Here is a 22,683-nt window from a genome sequence, read left to right as displayed (position 1 = left end):
TCGAGCGAGAAAAAAAAACGACCAGAGCAATATTACGAAAACGTATAAAATTACCTAGTAAATGTGCTCGAAACATAATCACATCACGCAGCGATACTTCTTCGTTGCGATAGAGGATTTGGAATGTACGCGACGCGCCACAATCATCGATGATGGTCGTGGCAGAGCCAAATGTTCCCGCGGATGGTGAACCATCGGAGCCCTGGGCGTTGGTGCTCGTGTTGACACTGGTACTGCTTGCCGTGCCCGCATTGCAACCGGACGAGGAATTAGTGGAGTTGGGTGTGTTGGCACTACTCGAGGCGGATCCTGGAGCATTATTATTGATGCTGCTGGATCCTGTTGCCGATCCGGAAACAACACTGTTGGACGAAGCTGAAGCACCACCGGTGGCGGCTGAAGGCACTCCGGTGGTCGTGGAATCCGGCAGACATGTCTCCACCTGTACCGGCAGTCGCGGCGATACCCTCAGTGAACATCGGACTTGATATAATCTGGAAAGTGGAAGTAAAAAAAATCATATGAGTTATGAATAAGGCATATTATATTGTTCTCAAGCTTATCAAAGAATATAGATTTTCAGAATCCAAGATTGCATTTTCAGTAAAAAAATGAAAACATTTGACCCGATTCCATTCCACAAACTATCGGTTGATGTTGCCAAATATTAACACACCCCTTAAACCAACTAAATAGCACCAACATGGTAGTGGGGAAATGACATATAAATTTCACATACGACATATTTTTCCATCGCCTGACAGTGCTTTGGACGCGCCCTGCAAATAAATTTCACACTCTATTCAAAAAAGCATTAATATACGTTACCGACCGGAAAATAGAGTAGCAATCCCGGCAATGTGACAATGCTCCCTCCGTCCCGTAATCAATGGCATCGAATTATTTACCAGCCAGTGGGTCTATATAACATGTCATCGTTTTCCAGTCACAAAACGATGATATCTGTCACGATCCGTGTTGGGGGATTTTGAGCGCTTTAGGAATTACCTGTTAATGTTAGTATCGGTGGGAAGTTTCTCCCACGCATGTCATTTTAAAACCCATTTGCATTGGCACAGTTCGCAAAGCTTGTTGGGGGGCCCACATTGCGTTCATACACCTGACGTGTTTATCGTTCGATCCAATTATGGATTTCAACCTATGCTACGGACAGGCTGCGGAACCGACAGAGCGAACGATGGACAGATTAGAGGTGCAGGTGCAATTTTGCATGCTCCTTCACTTGTACGGATGCGACGGGAATAGGATTTCACTTCCGCATTCGTTTTAAATTTCATCCGCATTGCTGAGATGAATTCCGGAACACATTCACATTCAGCTTAGTTGGGAAAAAATTGCACTCGGTCGAGAGAGGGAGGAGAAGGCAGCCGTAATGGGTTCCGTTGTATGCGAAAGCATTTTTCCCCCACTTCTGATCGGATTCACCAGCTTTTGCTTCGGGGTTCAATTTTTTCCCTTTTGGCCTCTTGATGAGAAGGTAGGCCGCAGATGTTTTGGACATGCGTCGAATTTTAATCCGTATAACCGGGACCACTGGGGACTCAGAGTTGGTAAATAGCATTTGTTATTTTGTCATACTTTGGTTTCATTTTGTGGTCAGTTGGTTTTGGGAGGCATAGAGGAGTCACGAACACTGTAGCAACAAGGTATTATGCAGACGAAAGCATTTAAAAAATAATCTAGAAACGTTGAAGCGTTGTTCCGGTTGTTAAAAGTTGGGAATCCTTTCAAGTTGAATTGTTATTTGGAACTGATTAAATATAAACGGAGCAATATTAAATTAACATGTGAATGTAACAATTGCAAATTTGAAACCCATCGAAAAGTCTTCGTTGTGAATCGGAAATAGAATTAATTCCCAAACGAGTTCACAATGAAAACGTGGATTGAAATACATTCTTTCAATTATCTACCGAGAATTTGCTTCAATTATCTACCGCTGAACATTTCGAAATTGGTACTACTGTCATTGGTCTTAATGTCAATTTCGAACGTGAACTATCATTTAATTTGTTTACAAAACAAGTATTTTTTTTGCTCGATGATATTTGATATGGAAAAATCTATTGGTCAAAATTGATGTAAGGGGGTCTCCGCAGCCACATTGCTTGCGCGTTCGCTTAGTAAGCGATCGATCGTGAGTTCAAAACGCAGGGCCCTCATTGACCATCATTGTGTTGTTACAGCATAACTACGTCCACGCAACAATCATCAGCGATGAAGAGCCACGGTCGAAATAAGACCGATTCATCCATACAACTGCTCTGCTCTGCAAGATACATCGGACTGCTGTTCTATAAATAACTCAACAATGATCAATCAAATGTCTTCGCTGTCCGGTCTAACTGGATAATGGAAGAACAGAAGGAAAAACTCATACGCCTAAATGGCTACTGTGTAAATGTGTACCATATGCAATGGTATAGAAGGGAATGCTCTAAAACCTTAAAATGGCAACTGTGTAATGTGCTAATTATAGATATGATAAACTTGTGACATGTACACAATCTAAATTCGGCTCTGTTATACAGCTAAAATGCTAATGAGCCTAAAATAAGCAAAAGGGATAAAAAAAAGATAATGTATATAATTTTATGTGCCAAACAAACTTTCGTGTGCCGCAACGTTGAAAATGTTACAGAATACATTTAGTGATTTGAATATGTCTAGAACACCGGTTTATGAATGATATTAGGGATTCAAAAACGACCGAAGAGATATTAATGATTTGTCACGTCAAGGGTGACCAACTGATGATAACATCGGCATAATAGAAGGAATAGTACTCGCAAATCGTCATTTAAGTTTGAGAGAGCTAGCTCATGAATTGAATATCTCTCATGAGACTATTCGTCATATTTGGTTGATGTTTTGGGCATGAGTAAAGCCGCAGCTCGACTAGTGCCAAAGGAGTTCAATTTTCTCAAAAAAAAAAAAAAAAAAAAAAAATACAGGAGGTTGTGTTTAAGACACGACCGCATTGTTGGCGTAGAACTACGCTGTATTTTAATTCAAGTCGCTTGTTTATAACTACGGATATTATTTTATAATGCTACGAAAATTTTCAAATAACCATTCTACCAGTTTGGTCGCCCTGATTTTTTTTATTGTATAATTATTTGATGATTCATTCTTGTGCTCGAAATAATAAATTCAATACATGCTCGAAATAAGCGCAGCTGTCATCCTTAGTGGAAAAAGTTTTGCTACTGGCAAGCGAAACCTAATCACATACAAAATTTCAGAACGACATTTACTTTCTTGGTGACTAAATAAACGAAATAAACTCTATCTGTTAATCTCAACAACCTCGAAAAGAGTAGCACTGCTTCACTACGATCAAGATTAGCGCAAATGGAATCCTAGTTGAAAGCAGTTTTGTAACTGGCACGCGAGCCAAGATAAAATAATAACTTAATATAACTTATTGAATAATTTGGTATTCCCCAAATTATTTTTTGGTGCACAACCTTAACACCTTACCATAGCGTCAGTTCAATGCATTGATGACAGAAAACAAACAATGTTAACTGCTTGGAAAACGGCTGAATATTTTCCTCAGCAGAGATTCATTACCAATACATTACAAGCGATATTCATTGCTTTGAATACAGAACGATACTGAAAATTTTCCTTCCTTCCTTGCTTGAGACTTTAAACTTCTTCAGTTTATTCGTCTCTAACCTTCAAAAAGGCCCTTGGAAAACTTCACTTTATCCATAATATTACTCCTCCACCCCCAATGCCTTGAGAAATGCATTCGATCCCTCGCAGTCCAGCTCGTCCAGCAACGATGTTGTTCAGTCGATCCTCACGAAGAATGAAAGTTTGCCTCAGTGAGATCCACTGTTTATACTCTAGGCAAATATTCCCCTTCGTTCTTCTTCTTTTCCTTCGTTCACGGAGACTTTACAGATTACGATTTCCCCTTCGTTGCTCGTCGATAAGTTGCTCGTTATTAACGGCTATGTTCGGGAAAGCACACAAATGGACAGAACAAATGTATGAGGAAATGAGAATGCTTCCAATTTTCATCAATGTCCACATACCACGTGGACAGAAAAAGCTTGATTTTAGAATCTCCTCCTCCGTATACAAGCGTGGACCTTTACTATACCCCTCCCCCTGTTGGACATCTTCCTTTTTTAAAGGGTGTGTCACATCAAATTGCATCACGGAAAAAACGCTGTAGAAATTCGCCCAGTAGACCGATCCTTTTGAAAATTTTAGACAGTAAAATAAAAACTATTAAACAACTTTTGGCATTTTCTTTTTATTCATAAACCATATACAGACTATGGGATTGTAATGTATAGCATATCAAACAAATCTAAGGGAATTTCCGATTCGTTTGATATGTAAATTGCCAAAATTCGTTCGCGGCAAAAATAGTTATTAACGTTAACTTTATTTTATAAAAACGTGACCTGTTTTCTGATTTGGCTCTGTTAGTGACATACGTAGTTCTAAGTCAAAACAAAACATCACGATCAAGTGGCCGATGACATGCTTGAACGATCAAATTTGATCAGGCCTATCCGGTCGGATACTGGATACTAGAAGAAATCTAAAATAATAAATCATAACGAAATTGCTCATTAACATAATTCATCATTTGTCATAATTATAAATAAGGTTTGATTTCTGAAATGCAAGAATTTTTCATTCAAAATTAAATTTATATTGACTCATAACATTGATTTATTAACAGTATTCCTTTTCCTATTAATTTCTTACTAGTACTCAGAATTAGCCAGTGGTAAATTATGATGAATAAATAATTAATTTTAAATAAACGATTCATTCGAAATGTTTTAACATAACAGTCGTTTTCGTTAGTAATGGGATTTTATTCGCATAATCGCTGACTATCATTTGTATTTGCCACTTCGTTGAAACAGACCCAAACGCTGCTGTCCACATACCACGTGGACAGAAAAAGCTTGATTTTAGACTCTCCTCCTCCGTATACAAGCGTGGACATTTACTATACCCCTCCCCCTGTTGGACATCTTCCTTTTTTAAAGGGTGTGTCACATCAAATTGCATCACGGAAAAAAACGCTGTAGAAATTCGCCCAGTAGACCGATCCTTTTGAAAATTTTAGACAGTAAAATAAAAACTATTAAACAACTTTTGGCATTTTCTTTTTATTCATACTTCGAGCCCAAGCCCGTATGCTCGCACCTTCCTCTTTACCCCGTCCATAAGGTTCTGTACAACATCAGGTTGCAGTTTTTATTAACAGAAATCCATTTTCTCTTGAAGTCCGCCTCCGTTTTGACAACTTTTGGGTTCTTCCGGAGGGCCTGCTTCATAATCGCCCAATATTTCTCCATTGGGCGAAGCTCCGGCGCGTTGGGCGGGTTCATTTCCTTTGGCACGAAGGTGACCCCGTTGGCTTCGTACCACTCCAACACGTCCTTTGAGTAGTGGCACGAAGCGAGATCCAGCCAGAAGATGGTCGGGCCCTCGTGCTGCTTCAATAGTGGTAGTAAGCGCTTCTGTAGGTGTGCGGGCGGTTAACCAACACGCCGGACAAATGCGTTGCTTGCAAAAATCAAACGGTTTAACCTCAATTTCTAAAGAATAAAATTTGTCTATATTTTCCTTTTTATCGGGTTGTCGGATACACTTTCACGTTACGACGTGTTCTCTTCGCGTTCGGATTTGATCTCTTGAGCTGCAACTTGCTGTTCGGCTAACCAGTGAAAAGGTTACTTCTCGTCGGGATTGTTTTACTGCGTTGATGTTGCTGCTGTTGTTGTTTTTGCTCTTTCTTCTGCTTCGGTTTATTCGGCTTCGGTTGTCGTTTGTCGTTGAATTGAAATATCGTGAATGTGTGCGTGTCGCACTCTGAATATTCGTGGGCTCTAAGGGGCGTGGCTGGAAACACGAATCTAATACTTTCGTTGAAGACGGAACATACTCCCCCCGAATAGAATGATTAATTTTCACAGTTCTCCGGCTTTTGATAATTGTCTTCGATAGGTAGAATTGATATTTTAGTGATCGGACGACGATAAGTTGATCCTTCACTCTTGATGTCAACTGTGCGAACTAGGTTGTCGGGACCGGGATAAACAGCTGTTATACGACCGAGTTTCCACTGTAAAGCTGGACGATTTCTGTCGTGCAGAAGAATAATCATTCCTGGCTTAACGTTGTCGATGGTATGCATATTTTTCTTCCGAGGTTGTAAACTGTTTAGATAATCTCTGGACCATGTTATCCAAAATTGGTGACGAACAACCTGCATATGTTGCCAGCGATTCAAGCGGCTGATTCTCAGATCGCTCAAGTTTGGCTCCGGAACTGATGTTAAAGCACGACCAATCAAAAAATGGCCAGGAGTTATGACTTCGGGATCAGCTGGATCGTTATGTACTGCGAATAGAGGCCTGGAGTTGAGAATGGCTTCAATCTCACACAAAATTGTAGTCATTTCTTCAAAGTTCAATACGCTATTTCCAATTATCTTTTTCATGTGGGTTTTTGCACTTTTAACGGCTGCCTCCCATAAGCCACCAAATTCCGGGGCATCAGGTGGTATGAAATGCCATTCTATTTCCTTGGTTTGACAAAACGATATGATTCGATTGAATTCTTGCTGGTCTTGAAAAAGCTGGTATAAACGATGCAATTCATGGCATGCTCCTCGAAAATTGCTTCCATTGTCAGAATACATTTCGGTAACGATCCCTCTTCGGCTAATAAATCTTCTTAACGTTGCAATGAAAACGTCAGTGGTCATATCTAATGCTAATTCCAAGTGTATAGCCTTAGTAGCCATACATACGAATACTGCTATGTATGATTTCACGATTTTTGGACGATAGACTCCTTGTTTTACCATAATTGGGCCTGCATAATCGATTCCACAAGTACTGAATGGAGGGGATGGTGTCACTCTTTGTTTTGGTAATTCACCCATCAGCTGAGAAACATTCGTAGGATTCACTCGGAAACATTTCACACATGATCTAGTAACCTTGCGAACTGTCGAACGAGCGTTTAGCAACCAGAAACGTCGTCTTATTGCTGAAATCAATCCTGAAGGGCCAACGTGAAGTAATTCAATGTGAAGAGTGATGATTAATAATTTGGTGATATGACTTTTGTTTGGCAATATTAGTTGATGTTTGGCTTCTTCAGGCAAATTCGAATGGCTAAGTCGTCCACCGACTCGGAGTGCTCCTTTGCTATAAGTTGGATGCAGAGCTTCAAGTTGTTTGCAGCGGATTCCAGATTCCAAACGAAGAATTTCTTCTCTCAGTTCTACGTGCTGAATAACTCGAATTATTATTAGCATAGATTGTCGTAATTCTTGTACAGTGAGATGCCGTTGAATAATACGTGTGTTCTTTGTTTTAATTGCATTGTTTTTGAATCGTAAAACCCATGCAATAACTCGCTGAAGCTTTCTGAAACAGCTATATTTAAAAAATACTGGAAGCTGTTCGATAATGAGTATGTTGGTCTTTATATTCATTAAGTTGCATTTCAAATCTGGTATGTTTTCGTGTGTTATTTCTTCCAATAATTCGTAATTTATTGCAGACTTAGTTAAAAACTCAGGACCATTCCACCATAACTTATTGTGAATGAGTAGCTGTGGAGATTGGCCTCGGGAGATCACATCAGCGGGATTGTGTTCTGAGCGCACGTATTTCCACTGATACTTTTCTGTGCTATTACTGATTTCAGCAACTCGATTTTGTACAAAGACCTCGAATTGGTCGGTTTGCTTTCGTAGCCAAGCCAATACAACTTGGCTGTCTGACCACAAGACCACCCGCTCGGTTTTCATATCGATTTTTTGCATTACCTTCGTGATTAATCTGCTTAATAACAGAGCAGCGCATAATTCTTTGCGGGGAATCGTTAATTCGTGAAGAGGAGCCACTTTCGATTTTCCGCAGAGCAGCTTCGATGATGCTGAACCATCTGGATAAAGACTGCGGATGTAAATACACGCACCGTATGCCACATTGGAAGCATCTGCGAACCCGTGTATGTCAAAACGAGTTGCTTCATTGGAAGTCACTTGCCGTGGAATCTTAATTTCCGCTAAATAGGATAATGACTGTCTTATGTTTGTCCACTGATGACTGATGTTATTATCTACTTGGTCATCCCAATCTAAATTGCTCCGCCAAAGTTGTTGCACCAGTAATTTAGCTTGAACGATTGCAGGCGATATCAAACCCAAAGGATCGAAAAGTTTTGCTATTTCAGAATAGATTTTCCTTTTCGTTACTGGTGGGTCACAGCTGGTTGAGAGGTTGGTTAATGATATCAGTAGTTCATCGACTGTTGGTTCCCACAATAAACCTAGAATTTTGATGACTTTGTTTGTGGCTCGATCTTCCATGGGTTTAAGTGCTTCTTGTTCATCGATAGGAATATGTTTCAATAATTTCGGAGAATTTGAGCACCACTTATGTATTGGGAATCCACCCCGTCTTAACATTTCTCTGAGCTGATGTATAGCTTCTATAGATTCTTGAAACGTGTTAGATCCAGATAACAGATCGTCTACATAAGTGTCATTTTTTATAATATCAGATGCGACGGGAAAAGCAGTTTCTTCATCTATTGCCAACTGTATTAAACTTCGGGTTGCCTGAAAGGGTGCTGATGCGGTGCCGTAAGTTACAGTTGTCAGTTCGAGGATTTGAAGTCTTTCATTTGTATTCTCTCGCCAGAAAATTCTTTGATAATGTGCGTCGTCAGGATGCACCCGTATTTGACGATACATTTTTTGTATATCCGCCGTAAATACGTATCGATGTTTTCGGAATCTCAAAATGATCGAAAATAAGTCGTTTTGGACAACTGGTCCCACCATTAGAACATCATTGAGAGACAAATTAGTTGTTGATGATTTAGCGCTTGCATCGAACACTATTCGACATTTTGTTGTAGAGCTTTCTGGGCGAAGTACCGCATGATGTGGCATATAATACGCCTTAATCGACTTACAATCATCTTCGGCTTCACTCACAATTCGGCAATGTCCAAGTAGTTGATATTCACGGATGAAGGCTACATATTGAGCTTTGAGCTGAGGGTTTTTCTGAAGACGATGTTCCAACATGAAAAACCGCTTTAGTGCTAGTGCTCTACAGCTATCAATCTGGTCGGCGTTTTCCTTGAGGGGCAATTTTACAACAAATCTTCCGTCTGAGTCTCGATAATGTGTGGACGTGAAATGTTCTTCGCAACGTAGTTCTTCGGTGGATGTTTGGCTAGCAATTGGAACTTCCTCTACTTGCCAAAATCGCTGAATTGATTCCTCGATTGACTGAATGGTTGCCAGCTGTGAATAGTAAATGTTTGCGTTGTGTTTTAATGTACCTGTAACGAGCCATCCAAGGTGTGAATCTCGCAATACAAGCTGACTATCGTCGATTGAGATGGTTCTAGATTTCAACACACTAAAAAACAATTCTGCTCCAATTAGCATGTCAATTTGGTTTGACTTGAAAAAGGTTGGATCCGCTAGTTGAATATCCTGAGGGAGTTCCCATCCTTTCACGTCGATAGTTGTTGATGGAATCTTCCCTGTTATTTTTGGTATCACTAAACACTCCAATTTGCATCGATAGTCATTATGTTTTGACTGGAATTCGAGTTCAATTCTATTTCGTGCCAGAGTGTTGATATTATTGATCCCAGCGATTTGTACATTTGATGGCTGATTCGGTAGTCCAAGAGTATCAGCTAATTTCTCGGTAACAAAATTCACTTGGGATCCGCTATCCAAGAGTACTCTACATTGATGTTGTCGGCGATTCTTATCCAATACACGGACTACGGCGGTGAGCAGTAATACTGTTTTAGAGCCTTGAGTGTAACTACAGGAACACGTGATGTTTGTTGTTGATTCCTCTACCATTGTTGGTGATGAAAATTCGGCTATTGGCTGACTTAAATTGGCTAACTGCTTCGATGACGGAAATATGTTGGAATCATTTGCTGGTTCAGTATCTTCGTGCAATTGAGTATGATGTCGCTTGTTGCACTTACGGCAGGATTTTGGTGAAGGACAATCTCGTAATCTATGACCCCTTTGAAGACAATTGAAGCATGCACCGGTTGATCGAACTTTCTCGACTCTCTCAGCATTCGACAGAGTACTTAGTTTGTTACATTGATAATTACGGTGTGGCGCGCCACAGAAGTCGCATTTCACAAATGGTAATTCCTCGTTTGTTGTAGCGGTGTGAGACCGCTGGCTTGTAAATTTCGGCATTATCGTTGGCTTTATAATCGATGACTTCGGATAGGACGGTTGACACACTTGTTCGCATCTTTCTAAAATTTGACACTGGGATTTCAAGAAACTTAGAGTCGACTTGTATTCCGGTAGTACACCAGGTTCAATCTTCTGTTCCCAGTGTCTACGCGTCGACGTGTCTAATGCTGATGTCAGAAGGTACACTATCATCAGTTCAGACACTCCTGTTACGTTCTGTCCGAGGTACTCTAAGCTTTCGACATGGTTAGTGCACCTGTCTAGTAACTTCTGGAGCTCATCGCTGGATTCTGTTGACATTTTTGGCAAAGATAAGAGACCGCGAATGTGCGTCTCTACTATCACACGAGGATTTTCATAACGTTCGGCAAGAATCCTCCACGCTTGGGCGTAATTTCCTTCGTTAATCGTCTTAACGTCGATGGAACCAGCAGCTTTATCCGTCAAAGCTTTATCGAGATGATATAGTTTTATGGCATCAGAATCTCTCGATTGTCCCATGATGTCTTGGAACATGGCTTTGAATTTAGGCCATTTCGCATAATCTCCATCGAACGTTGGTATTGGCGCTTTAAGAGGCTGTTGGTGGATTATTACTTGGGGTGGCTGCGGCTGATGAGATCGTTGTACTTCGTTCTCCATTATGAGTGACTCAACTGCAGCGGATGCTTCGTCATGTATGCTTTCAAACTGGTTGTACTCGTCTTCTTGTCCCAACACATGGTCATCGGGAATGATTGCCATAATTCTGTTGTGTATGGTGGAAAACTCATCATACGCTGACTGAAGCTTCCTTTGATAAACTTTCAACTGGGCAGGAGTCACTGCGAACTCGAGGTTGTTCATAATTCTTGAGACGCGAAGTACCTTTTGCACCGTTTGATTGCGCTGCCGAAATAACGAATTCAGCTGAGTCGTTGTTTTGGCATCTGCAGCAATAGCATCCTCGAATCCTTTAAAAGGAATTTCGTCCTCGCCATTACCCTTTTTCGCCTTCTCTGGTGTATGGTTAAGCGGCATTTCAAAGTTTTATCTTCCGAGATGCTTTGATTTGTACTGCTTCTTTCGCGCACTTCCTCAAACAAACTGATCCACACGATTTAGAAAAAACGTTCGCTATACTTATTTGACCTTTCACGCACTACCTATGCTTGTTCTTTCAAAACACTCGATTATTGCGGAAACACACGCGGTATACTTAATCCGGTTCGAAGGACCAATGTGCGGGCGGTTAACCAACACGCCGGACAAATGCGTTGCTTGCAAAAATCAAACGGTTTAACCTCAATTTCTAAAGAATAAAATTTGTCTATATTTTCCTTTTTATCGGGTTGTCGGATACACTTTCACGTTACGACGTGTTCTCTTCGCGTTCGGATTTGATCTCTTGAGCTGCAACTTGCTGTTCGGCTAACCAGTGAAAAGGTTACTTCTCGTCGGGATTGTTTTACTGCGTTGATGTTGCTGCTGTTGTTGTTTTTGCTCTTTCTTCTGCTTCGGTTTATTCGGCTTCGGTTGTCGTTTGTCGTTGAATTGAAATATCGTGAATGTGTGCGTGTCGCACTCTGAATATTCGTGGGCTCTAAGGGGCGTGGCTGGAAACACGAATCTAATACTTTCGTTGAAGACGGAACAGTAGGCACTCCTTAAGGTAAACCTGCCCGTTTACCGTGCCGGTCATCACGAAGGGGGCGCTCCGCTTTCCGCAAGAGCAGATCGCTTGCCACACCATGTACTTTTTGGCAAACTTGGATAGTTTCTGCTTGCGAATCTCCTCCGGAACGCTGAATTTGTCCTCTGCGGAGAAGATCAACAGGCCCGGCAGTTGACGAAAGTCCGCTTTGACGTAGGTTTCGTCGTCCATTACCAGGCAATGCGGCTTCGTCAGCATTTCGGTGTACAGCTTCCGTGCTCGCGTCTTCCCCACCATGTTTTGCCCTTCGTCGCGGTTAGGAGTCTTCCGAACCTTGTATGTACGCAGGCCCTCCCGCTGCTTGGTCCGCTGGACGAATGAACTTGACAAATTCAGCTTATTGGCGACATCCCGGACCGAACTTCTCGGATCACGTCTAAACTGCTTAACTACGCGCTTGTGATCTTTTTCACTGACGGAGCATCCATTTTTGCCGTTCTTCACCTTCCGGTCGATGGTTAGGTTCTCGAAGTATCGTTTTAGTACTCTGCTGACCGTGGATTGGACGATTCCCAGCATCTTACCGATGTCCCGATGTGACAACTCCGGATTCTCGAAATGAGTGCACAGGATTAATTCACGACGCTCTTTTTCGTTCGACGACATTTTTCCAAATTAACGAAAAATTGACAGTGAAGCATGGCCAACGTGATCTATACACTTTAATCTGATTATAAGCGAAAGCTGAAGATATAATTCCTTAAAATTAACAACGTTTTTTCCGTGATGCAATTTGATGTGACACACCCTTTATCAAGGGATTAACTGAATTTTGCCTGTATTTTATTGTTTTTTGTTTCTTTTTATATTGTTTTTCTTTTAAAAAAAACAAATCGAGAAAATAGAATATATGTTCAAAACATAAAATATGCAGTTATATAATTCTTCTAGATAGAGTACTTTCTACTGAGATTATGTTTATCTATTGGCAAAAACTGCTATTTGATTTTAATTATTTCAAACAAGAATTTTATGGGGTCTTCGTAGCCACTTGGTTACGCGTTCGCTTACTAAGCGATCGATCGTGAGTTCAAACTCAGGGCCCTCAATTGACCATCTTTGTGTTGTTATAGAATAACTACGTCCACGCAACCATCATCAGCTATGGAGATCGATCCACGGTGGAACAAAGATCGATCCATCCATACAACTGCTCTGCTCTGCAAGAAACATCGGGCTGCTGTTCTATAAATAACCCAACAATGATCAATATCAACTGTCTCCGCTGTCCGGTCTGCTGAACAATGGAAGAACAGAAAGAATACCCTTACGCCTAAATGGCTACTACAGTGTAATTTACCATAATGTAATGGAACAGAACATCTAACGCCTAAATGGCTACTACTTCTACTGTGTAATTTACAATTTATAGAAACATAAACATATGTACATGTACACGATAAAAACCCGGCTCTGCTACAGATAATGCTAATGAGCCTGATAAATAAATAAATGGGATAAAAAAATTTAAAAAAGAATTTTACACCAATAAGAAACTGCAATTTTCATGCCAACAAAATGTGATGGTGTATTTCAACTGATGATTTTTCTATACACGTTCGTTTGTTTTTCGTTAAATTTGAAGTGTTAAATTATTCTCTCGTTCTAAAAATCTCTTACAAATACCTTTTTGGAACTTCCCAAAGCTGATCCTTTGCTTGAAAACATTTACTGTATCGTTCTTCGATTGGCCGTTGCCAGTAAAACCCTGCCGAGACCATTGATGATTTTACAATCAAAGAAGGAGGTTGAAATGAGTATCTTGTAGAACTTTTTGAGCATCTTAACTCGCTCAACTTGAAGCTTTAGAAGACTCGATCCAATCTGATTCTGTTCCCAAACAATCTTCATGCATTTGGTTCTGCTCGAAGACAATTTTCAAGGCAAAGATCGGAACTTGCGCCGGAAGGTTAGTTCTGAATGTATTGCCATGATCGAGAGGCTCTGCTGTATCACTGGCGAAGAAGTTTCATTCAGATCTTAAATAGGATAATATTATCCGCGTTCCTGAATAAGCTATTTGAGCAGTATTTCTCCAACGGTAACTCGTTTTCTTTCTCATTGGATGTGGCTAGTCTTCTTGATAAGTTACAGCATGAATATTTGGACTTGGGACGTGATTGTGGTCTGTTCGGTGAAAATGATTTGGAACAGTTTCGGACAACCATGCACAAAATCGTCATGCAAGTACCTAAGATGCTTACTTCGTTTACTTCTACGATCCTCTGCGAAAGCGGAAAATATTTATTTGTAAATTTTAGTGAAGCTATTTTGCAGAAATTTTTGAGCATCTGCATTCGCTAAACTTGAAGCATTAGTTTTATATTCACTTTGCTGCATTTAACCGTTTTAATGATAAATAATATATTTTCAAGATAGGCATTTATTTCAGAAAAATTGTGATTGGCAACGTGGTATGTGGAACGTTTCAAAGGTGTTGTAAGTTTCGTGTGTAAGGTTTGATTCAGTTTCGTCTCGTTTGCTTCGTTTAACAGATGCTGAAGACGACGGCTGGGCTGTTTACATTCCAAGAACTCTAAAATAGTCTGACATGAATCACGGATCCAAAAAGATTGCAATTGGGTAATTTGGATCATCTCCTAAGTAGTTGAAAAGACTCCCCAATTCAGCGCTCAAAGATGCTTTCGTGCGAGGTGATTTCGGCGTTCTGTGTGCAGTAAGGTGCCAATGAATGTATGGGAAACATCGGTTGAACTTGAGATATCGTGTACGCCAGTTTGAAAAAAAAAACTAGTTTCGTGAAAAACGCGTTTGAAGTTGATTGAAAGTTCTGGCAACTATGCCTGTAGCACACTAGTGATCACCGATTTTTGAAATTAATCGTTCTTCCACTAATCGAATACTTTTCAGCAGTTTGTTATTCGATACGATTCGATCCAAATAATCGATTAATCGATAAACATCACACTGGGAGAAATAATTAGTTAGACTAATATTTCTCATTTGATAGAGAGCCATCTGGAATCAAAAAAGTGTTCATTCCGCCTGAAAATCAATTATTATCTTTTACGCTCCCCTAAACTCGTCAACGAAGCTCATCTCGCATCGACGTCATTGAGCTTCTTTTAGGGGTTTAGGAGAGCGTTAAAGATAATGATTGATTTTCAGGATAAAACTGCAGCGGCCGTACGGTTTTTTTTTGCTGTGGGTTTGGGTCGATTAATCGACGTAAATTATTCGTTCGCTTCGATTATTGGTTGTGCAGTATTCGTTCGATTAATAGTCGGTTTCTGTAGGAAATATTCGATTAATCGATTAATCGAAAGATTATCGGGGATCACTACACACAACAAGCGCGAATAGACTGCTGATAACAAACAGTATTATAAGTATACTACGTCGTTTCCGTAGAATCAAAATGCGTTAATTATGCAGTTTAAATAGTGTTATTACATTAAAAAGTTTTATACTTCCTAATATGTGCATCTGTGCTGAGGTATAAAATATTGATCTTCGAATACTGGAAGAACGCTGAAAGAGTTTTCAATACTATCGACAGCACTTATCCATTGTCCTATTACAGTCTACTGTGACATTCTATTACGATCTACTGTGGGATTATTTTTCTGTCTACATCTGTTAGTAAACAACGATGTCGACGAGAAGCCAGAAGCTTTATGTCTGTCCGGCAGGTAGCTCTGGATGCCTTGGAAAGCGCAGTTGCAATGTTCTCAAAACGTTTCGACGAAACAAACCAGCTTATAGATGCCTCGAAAGCTGAGCTTAACTCGAAACTTGATGACATCAAAGAAGATCTTCAGAAGCAGATTATGGCGATGGAGCAGAACTTCAGCTCATTGAAAACTTCCTGTGATAATGAGAACAAGAAACTCAACACTCGAGTCGAGTCGATAATGTTGTAACCACCTTTCAACAAGTATCCGTGCCTGGCCTGTCTAAACACGATCTCATTTTCTGCTCGTGTAATATCAACACTTGTGCTATTGATCAACATTCTGTGGAAACCTACCGCGACTATGTGATTGCATCAATGGAACTTCTTGGGACATCTTCCGCAATATTAACGACGTCAATCATCTTACTGAATACTTCAACAGTAGTATTATGACCTTACCTTATACAAATACCTTTTTGGAACTTCCCAAAGCTGATCCTTTGCTTGAAAACATTTACTGTATCGTTCTTCGATTGGCCGTTGCCAGTAAAACCCTGCCGAGACCATTGATGATTTTACAATCAAAGAAGGAGGTTGAAATGAGTATCTTGTAGAACTTTTTGAGCATCTTAACTCGCTCAACTTGAAGCTTTAGAAGACTCGATCCAATCTGATTCTGTTCCCAAACAATCTTCATGCATTTGGTTCTGCTCGAAGACAATTTTCAAGGCAAAGATCGGAACTTGCGCCGGAAGGTTAGTTCTGAATGTATTGCCATGATCGAGAGGCTCTGCTGTATCACTGGCGAAGAAGTTTCATTCAGATCTTAAATAGGATAATATTATCCGCGTTCCTGAATAAGCTATTTGAGCAGTATTTCTCCAACGGTAACTCGTTTTCTTTCTCATTGGATGTGGCTAGTCTTCTTGATAAGTTACAGCATGAATATTTGGACTTGGGACGTGATTGTGGTCTGTTCGGTGAAAATGATTTGGAACAGTTTCGGACAACCATGCACAAAATCGTCATGCAAGTACCTAAGATGCTTACTTCGTTTACTTCTACGATCCTCTGCGAAAGCGGAAAATATTTATTTGTAAATTTTAGTGAAGCTATTTTGCAGAAATTTTTGAGCATCTGCATTCGCTAAACTTGAAGCATTAGTTTTATATTCACTTTGCTGCATTTAACCGTTTTAATGATAAATAATATATTTTCAAGATAGGCATTTATTTCAGAAAAATTGTGATTGGCAACGTGGTATGTGGAACGTTTCAAAGGTGTTGTAAGTTTCGTGTGTAAGGTTTGATTCAGTTTCGTCTCGTTTGCTTCGTTTAACAGATGCTGAAGACGACGGCTGGGCTGTTTACATTCCAAGAACTCTAAAATAGTCTGACATGAATCACGGATCCAAAAAGATTGCAATTGGGTAATTTGGATCATCTCCTAAGTAGTTGAAAAGACTCCCCAATTCAGCGCTCAAAGATGCTTTCGTGCGAGGTGATTTCGGCGTTCTGTGTGCAGTAAGGTGCCAATGAATGTATGGGAAACATCGGTTGAACTTGAGATATCGTGTACGCCAGTTTGAAAAAAAAAACTAGTTTCGTGAAAAACGCGTTTGAAGTTGATTGAAAGTTCTGGCAACTATGCCTGTAGCACACTAGTGATCACCGATTTTTGAAATTAATCGTTCTTCCACTAATCGAATACTTTTCAGCAGTTTGTTATTCGATACGATTCGATCCAAATAATCGATTAATCGATAAACATCACACTGGGAGAAATAATTAGTTAGACTAATATTTCTCATTTGATAGAGAGCCATCTGGAATCAAAAAAGTGTTCATTCCGCCTGAAAATCAATTATTATCTTTTACGCTCCCCTAAACTCGTCAACGAAGCTCATCTCGCATCGACGTCATTGAGCTTCTTTTAGGGGTTTAGGAGAGCGTTAAAGATAATGATTGATTTTCAGGATAAAACTGCAGCGGCCGTACGGTTTTTTTTGCTGTGGGTTTGGGTCGATTAATCGACGTAAATTATTCGTTCGCTTCGATTATTGGTTGTGCAGTATTCGTTCGATTAATAGTCGGTTTCTGTAGGAAATATTCGATTAATCGATTAATCGAAAGATTATCGGGGATCACTACACACAACAAGCGCGAATAGACTGCTGATAACAAACAGTATTATAAGTATACTACGTCGTTTCCGTAGAATCAAAATGCGTTAATTATGCAGTTTAAATAGTGTTATTACATTAAAAAGTTTTATACTTCCTAATATGTGCATCTGTGCTGAGGTATAAAATATTGATCTTCGAATACTGGAAGAACGCTGAAAGAGTTTTCAATACTATCGACAGCACTTATCCATTGTCCTATTACAGTCTACTGTGACATTCTATTACGATCTACTGTGGGATTATTTTTCTGTCTACATCTGTTAGTAAACAACGATGTCGACGAGAAGCCAGAAGCTTTATGTCTGTCCGGCAGGTAGCTCTGGATGCCTTGGAAAGCGCAGTTGCAATGTTCTCAAAACGTTTCGACGAAACAAACCAGCTTATAGATGCCTCGAAAGCTGAGCTTAACTCGAAACTTGATGACATCAAAGAAGATCTTCAGAAGCAGATTATGGCGATGGAGCAGAACTTCAGCTCATTGAAAACTTCCTGTGATAATGAGAACAAGAAACTCAACACTCGAGTCGAGTCGATAATGTTGTAACCACCTTTCAACAAGTATCCGTGCCTGGCCTGTCTAAACACGATCTCATTTTCTGCTCGTGTAATATCAACACTTGTGCTATTGATCAACATTCTGTGGAAACCTACCGCGACTATGTGATTGCATCAATGGAACTTCTTGGGACATCTTCCGCAATATTAACGACGTCAATCATCTTACTGAATACTTCAACAGTAGTATTATGACCGTCCATGACTTGTGTATCCCACTACGGACTGTCCGATATCGCCAGCATTACAATACTTGGTTCAATGTTGCTATACGCAAGGCAACCGTAGAGAGAGACATGGCTTATAGTGACTGGAGGACTGCTCCCATCGAATATAAGGATGGAAAAAAGCAAATATATACGCAGCTGAGAAATAGAACAAATGCTCTTGTTCGATGTGTCAAATCGGAGCACATCAATCGAAATAGTGTGGTTGCTGGCTCAACAACGAACCTGTGGAAGATGGTGAGAGGTCTTGGTATTGGGAAGGTGCAAGATCAAGAAGATTGTTCTTTCAATTCAAACATGATAAATCATCATTTTGCCGGTCAATTCACTATCGACAATGCTGACGGCTACGAAACCCGAAGACTACAACCTGTCGGTGGATTCTCTTTCCAACTAATTGCAGCGCACGAAGTGTTAAAAGCGTTTTGTGAAGTCAAGTCAATGCTGTTGGAACTGACGAGATTCCCACTAAATTTCTTAAAATAATTCTTCCACTCCTCATCGATCACATTGTGCACCACTACAACATGATCATTAGGACATCACATTCCCGGAGGCTTGGAAGTGCGCCAAAATAATTCCTCTGAAAAAGAAGAAACACCTTAACTCTGTCAAAAACCTCCGCCCTATCAGCTTGTTGAGTGTTTCGTCTAAGGTTTTGGAGAAGGTACTATTCTATCATTCTACGAAAAATGTAAAATTTATTAAGAGTTTTCAAATGCATTTTATGCAGAATCGTTCTTACGATATATGTTATAATATATACCATTAGACGGCAAATTTATCCAGTATTTTTCGCCTGAGACATCAACAGTGGAAATAATAAAACAAGTGAGCAATTTAACAAATAAAAGAGGTATGTTTTGCAAGCAGATGTGAAGGTAATCACGTATTATGCATTCTTTCTTCCAACTTCGTTCCGATGAATGTTGTATGTAACACAAAATTGCGTGCAATAATTCGTTCTATCTAACAAATTAGCAAGCTGTTACAGTAATCAGATCAAGATTTCATGCATCACTCAAACTTCATGCAAGATTTGATCATAGCAACGAGGAAAGTGTCATCCATACAGTGATCGATCATTAAATAGGAGGAGGCATTCATCCTTCTATGATAAATTGAGCAGTACAACCAATACGACTTGATTGTGATAATCTGCAAACGAACATTATTTCACCGAAAAAGCTACTGCTCCCGATGCCTTATAATAAGAATAAGACAATGGAAAGAAATCACAATACCAAAGCTGTCCATTAAAAATAAAGCAATACATGATTTCATGTGTATTTTACCTCAAAATATCACGAAACCGTGAGTATTTTAAACTTGTTTTTTCGTTTCTTCCCCATAAATTCCATATTCAATGTAATCAATGACAATATATTTTTTTTGTTTACCGTTTCACATATGCTTCATCTACCATTCCATCCTGTTATGTGTCTTACTGATTATCATTAATCATTTTCAGTTAAACAGTTGAACTTCCTGCCAGAAGCTTATTGTCTTTCTTTGTTCTTTACAAACCGTTTGAAGGGCTACTATTTAGAGTTTCTAAAGAGTTAAACTAACAGATTTCTGAACAATGAAAATAATTACATTTAAAATAACCAAGTGTTCTGAACAATCAAAGTCCTACGTCAAACTTCCGTACGTGCCCGTTGGCTCAGACCCTTCCACTTTTTGTTAAAAATCGACACTCTATGACTAGTCTAGTTTTTTTTCGGAATACCAGGTTAAACGTAAATCATAAATGATTCCGCGTGTGGATGTAATTCTAGCGGCTTCGATATGAGGCGTTTTGAGTGGTTTAATATCAATATTCAATTCGCTGTTGGTTATATTCCGGCTGGTGAATTAACAAAGAAGCGATATTAGGTTTGTACGATAAAGTAAATTGATTTGTGAGTGGAAAATTAAATATATTGAAATAATTCTATTGGTGGGGTAAAACGGACAGTTGCCAGTGGGAGTGAGATAGACTGTGAAAAGTCTGTTTAATCTATTCCTAAGGAATGTCCCACGTGTACAAACGGAAATCAAATCGCCAAAAGTGGACTATTTAGAAGTTTTCTGGAACCAAAAGCAAAATAATTGAGGGTATGTCCGTTTATACTGCTGAAAAGCACAATATCACTTCTAGGTGAATCAATTCGATTTTTTCTTCATCTATGAGTTCAGACCTTGGTTGAATAAAATTATTCCTCTCACAGGCTATAAGCTTCTACGCTTCATATATTACAAACCTACCCATATTCCCCTCACTATATGTCCTTATTATCCGCATTGAAAAAAGTGTTGTACTTTTCGTTCTGTTTTATTTGAGGCGAAAAACATTGAAAAATAATTTTTTGTAAAACATTTGTCCGATTATGACGAAAAACAGTATATTAAAAGGCAAGAAACTACACTGTACATTGATGTAACAGTCTCAGTGGTTATTGTGATAGCATGGTTGCGTGGAGCAGCCTAACAATCCGGCTGTCCTTGGTTCAATTTTTTTATTGGTACCGTTAGAAATCCTTTTGGTACAATTCCAAGCTGAAATTCAGTCTGAAAGAACATTTTAACGCCCTTAAAAACTTGTTTTCATTTGTGCATTTGATCCTGAGAGATTATACAAACGTCTTGAAACCTTGAAACCGACAGACAACGGTCCCGTAGATGTCAATAGGGTTCCAGATTTTGTTTATAATGTTTCCTTGTAATTTTTTTTGGCATAAAACCCGACATGTTGAACACAGATCCAAAAAAAATGCTTGAATCCTCCTTCATTTGGATGGTATTTTCTTCCATCTGAGGGGCAGACCACATTCTGAAAACAACTGGTATTCGTTTTAAATATAGACCAGATTGATTTTCTTCGATGCAGGTCACTGTATTTATGCTTTCTGTACCGAAACAATATTTTTTGTTAATAATTCAACCATGAGCAGAATTATTGCTTACGGCGAAAGAGAAAAAGTCAAGCTTTCTTCCTTGTCAAGAAGTCCTTTCCACTAGCAATCACACAAAATTTCCAAGACGTTGACATTTTCATCTTTCTTCGATGATAAAGGCTCAGAGCCAAGGAAAGAGTACAGAATCAAATCAGCAAACAACTGCCACCCCCCGCCCTGCGTCCCGTCGGGAGCAGGGAACGCGATATTCGTTTCCTTCCCCCCAAAACGATACACAAGCGAACAACGAGAAACCTGATTTGCTCCGAGGAGTGGCAGAATTGAGAAAAAAGAAAAGAAAAAGAAACTTTCTGTGCTTCGACAGAGCAAAAGAAGCCAACCGTTTGCATGGAAGCATGCAAGAAGGAACAAGTGGGATAACGAGGAAAATTGCAAGACGCGGTCCAGGAATTGTTCCGTGATGGAAAATGAGGCGGTGGGATGTTATCAGCAATGTCACTCGCTGCACAACGAACCGATTCGAGTCTTCTGATCATAACACACTTTCTGCTCGTTGAATTCAGAGTCTTTGAACGACGCCCCGCACCCGCTTCCTCGTCCCAGTTGTCCCTTATGCCACAAAAAACTTTCATTAAATTTTCAAAAACAATACATGGCGCAGGGGAGCTCAGCGCACACAGCCTCCAGCAGGTTGCCGTATTTTCGAGCATCCCTCACTTAATCCTGATCAAAACACTGGCAATGGCAAAAAATGAATATCTAAGCAAGTAAACTTCCTTTCAAATAAAATTAAATTGCACGGAAGAAAGATGAGGTGAGGTGCTTCGGCAAAAAATATGGTGAGGTGAGCAACCCAGCAACGAGCTGCAGGTTTCCTCGCGAGGTCGCGAGGGCGCGGTGGTGGGAGTGTTCGACAAACAAACAGATCGAACCCCGATGCTCTTTTAATTAGGAAAAGTAGCAAAAGCGATACGGGACATGCCCCACTTTGATTTTCCCATTGTTAGTGGATCCGATGCTTCACTTAATTAAATTTGGAGTGTGAAAAGGCACTCAGCGTAATCAGAAAGTTGAAATGATTCTGCTGGATTCGTTGCGCGAATCGAAGTGAACGTGGCGATGTGAATTGTTGATGGGTGCAAATACATGTTACATGTTTTCGATTACATACTTCCAAATCGATATGTGTATTTCTAAGGAATTC

At 39.8% G+C, this 22,683-nt stretch overlaps 1 protein-coding gene across 10 annotated transcripts in view; it reads right to left on the bottom strand.

Moving 5' to 3' along the window:
- LOC129764673 (uncharacterized) overlaps positions 1-22,683 on the bottom strand; it is a 209,811-nt gene that overhangs the window by 79,540 nt on the left and 107,588 nt on the right. For all 10 annotated transcript variants that reach the window (XM_055763991.1, XM_055763995.1, XM_055763989.1 and 7 more), the window contains exon 3: positions 55-494. In XM_055763991.1, the coding sequence (XP_055619966.1) occupies positions 55-494 (440 nt within the window). The remainder of the gene's footprint in view (positions 1-54; positions 495-22,683) is intronic.

Source organism: Toxorhynchites rutilus, chromosome 2, assembly GCF_029784135.1.
Source record: "Toxorhynchites rutilus septentrionalis strain SRP chromosome 2, ASM2978413v1, whole genome shotgun sequence".
Lineage (NCBI taxonomy): Eukaryota > Metazoa > Arthropoda > Insecta > Diptera > Culicidae > Toxorhynchites > Toxorhynchites rutilus.
The sequence above is the reverse complement of the archived record's forward strand: the minus strand, read 5'-3'. Positions and strand labels throughout refer to the sequence as shown.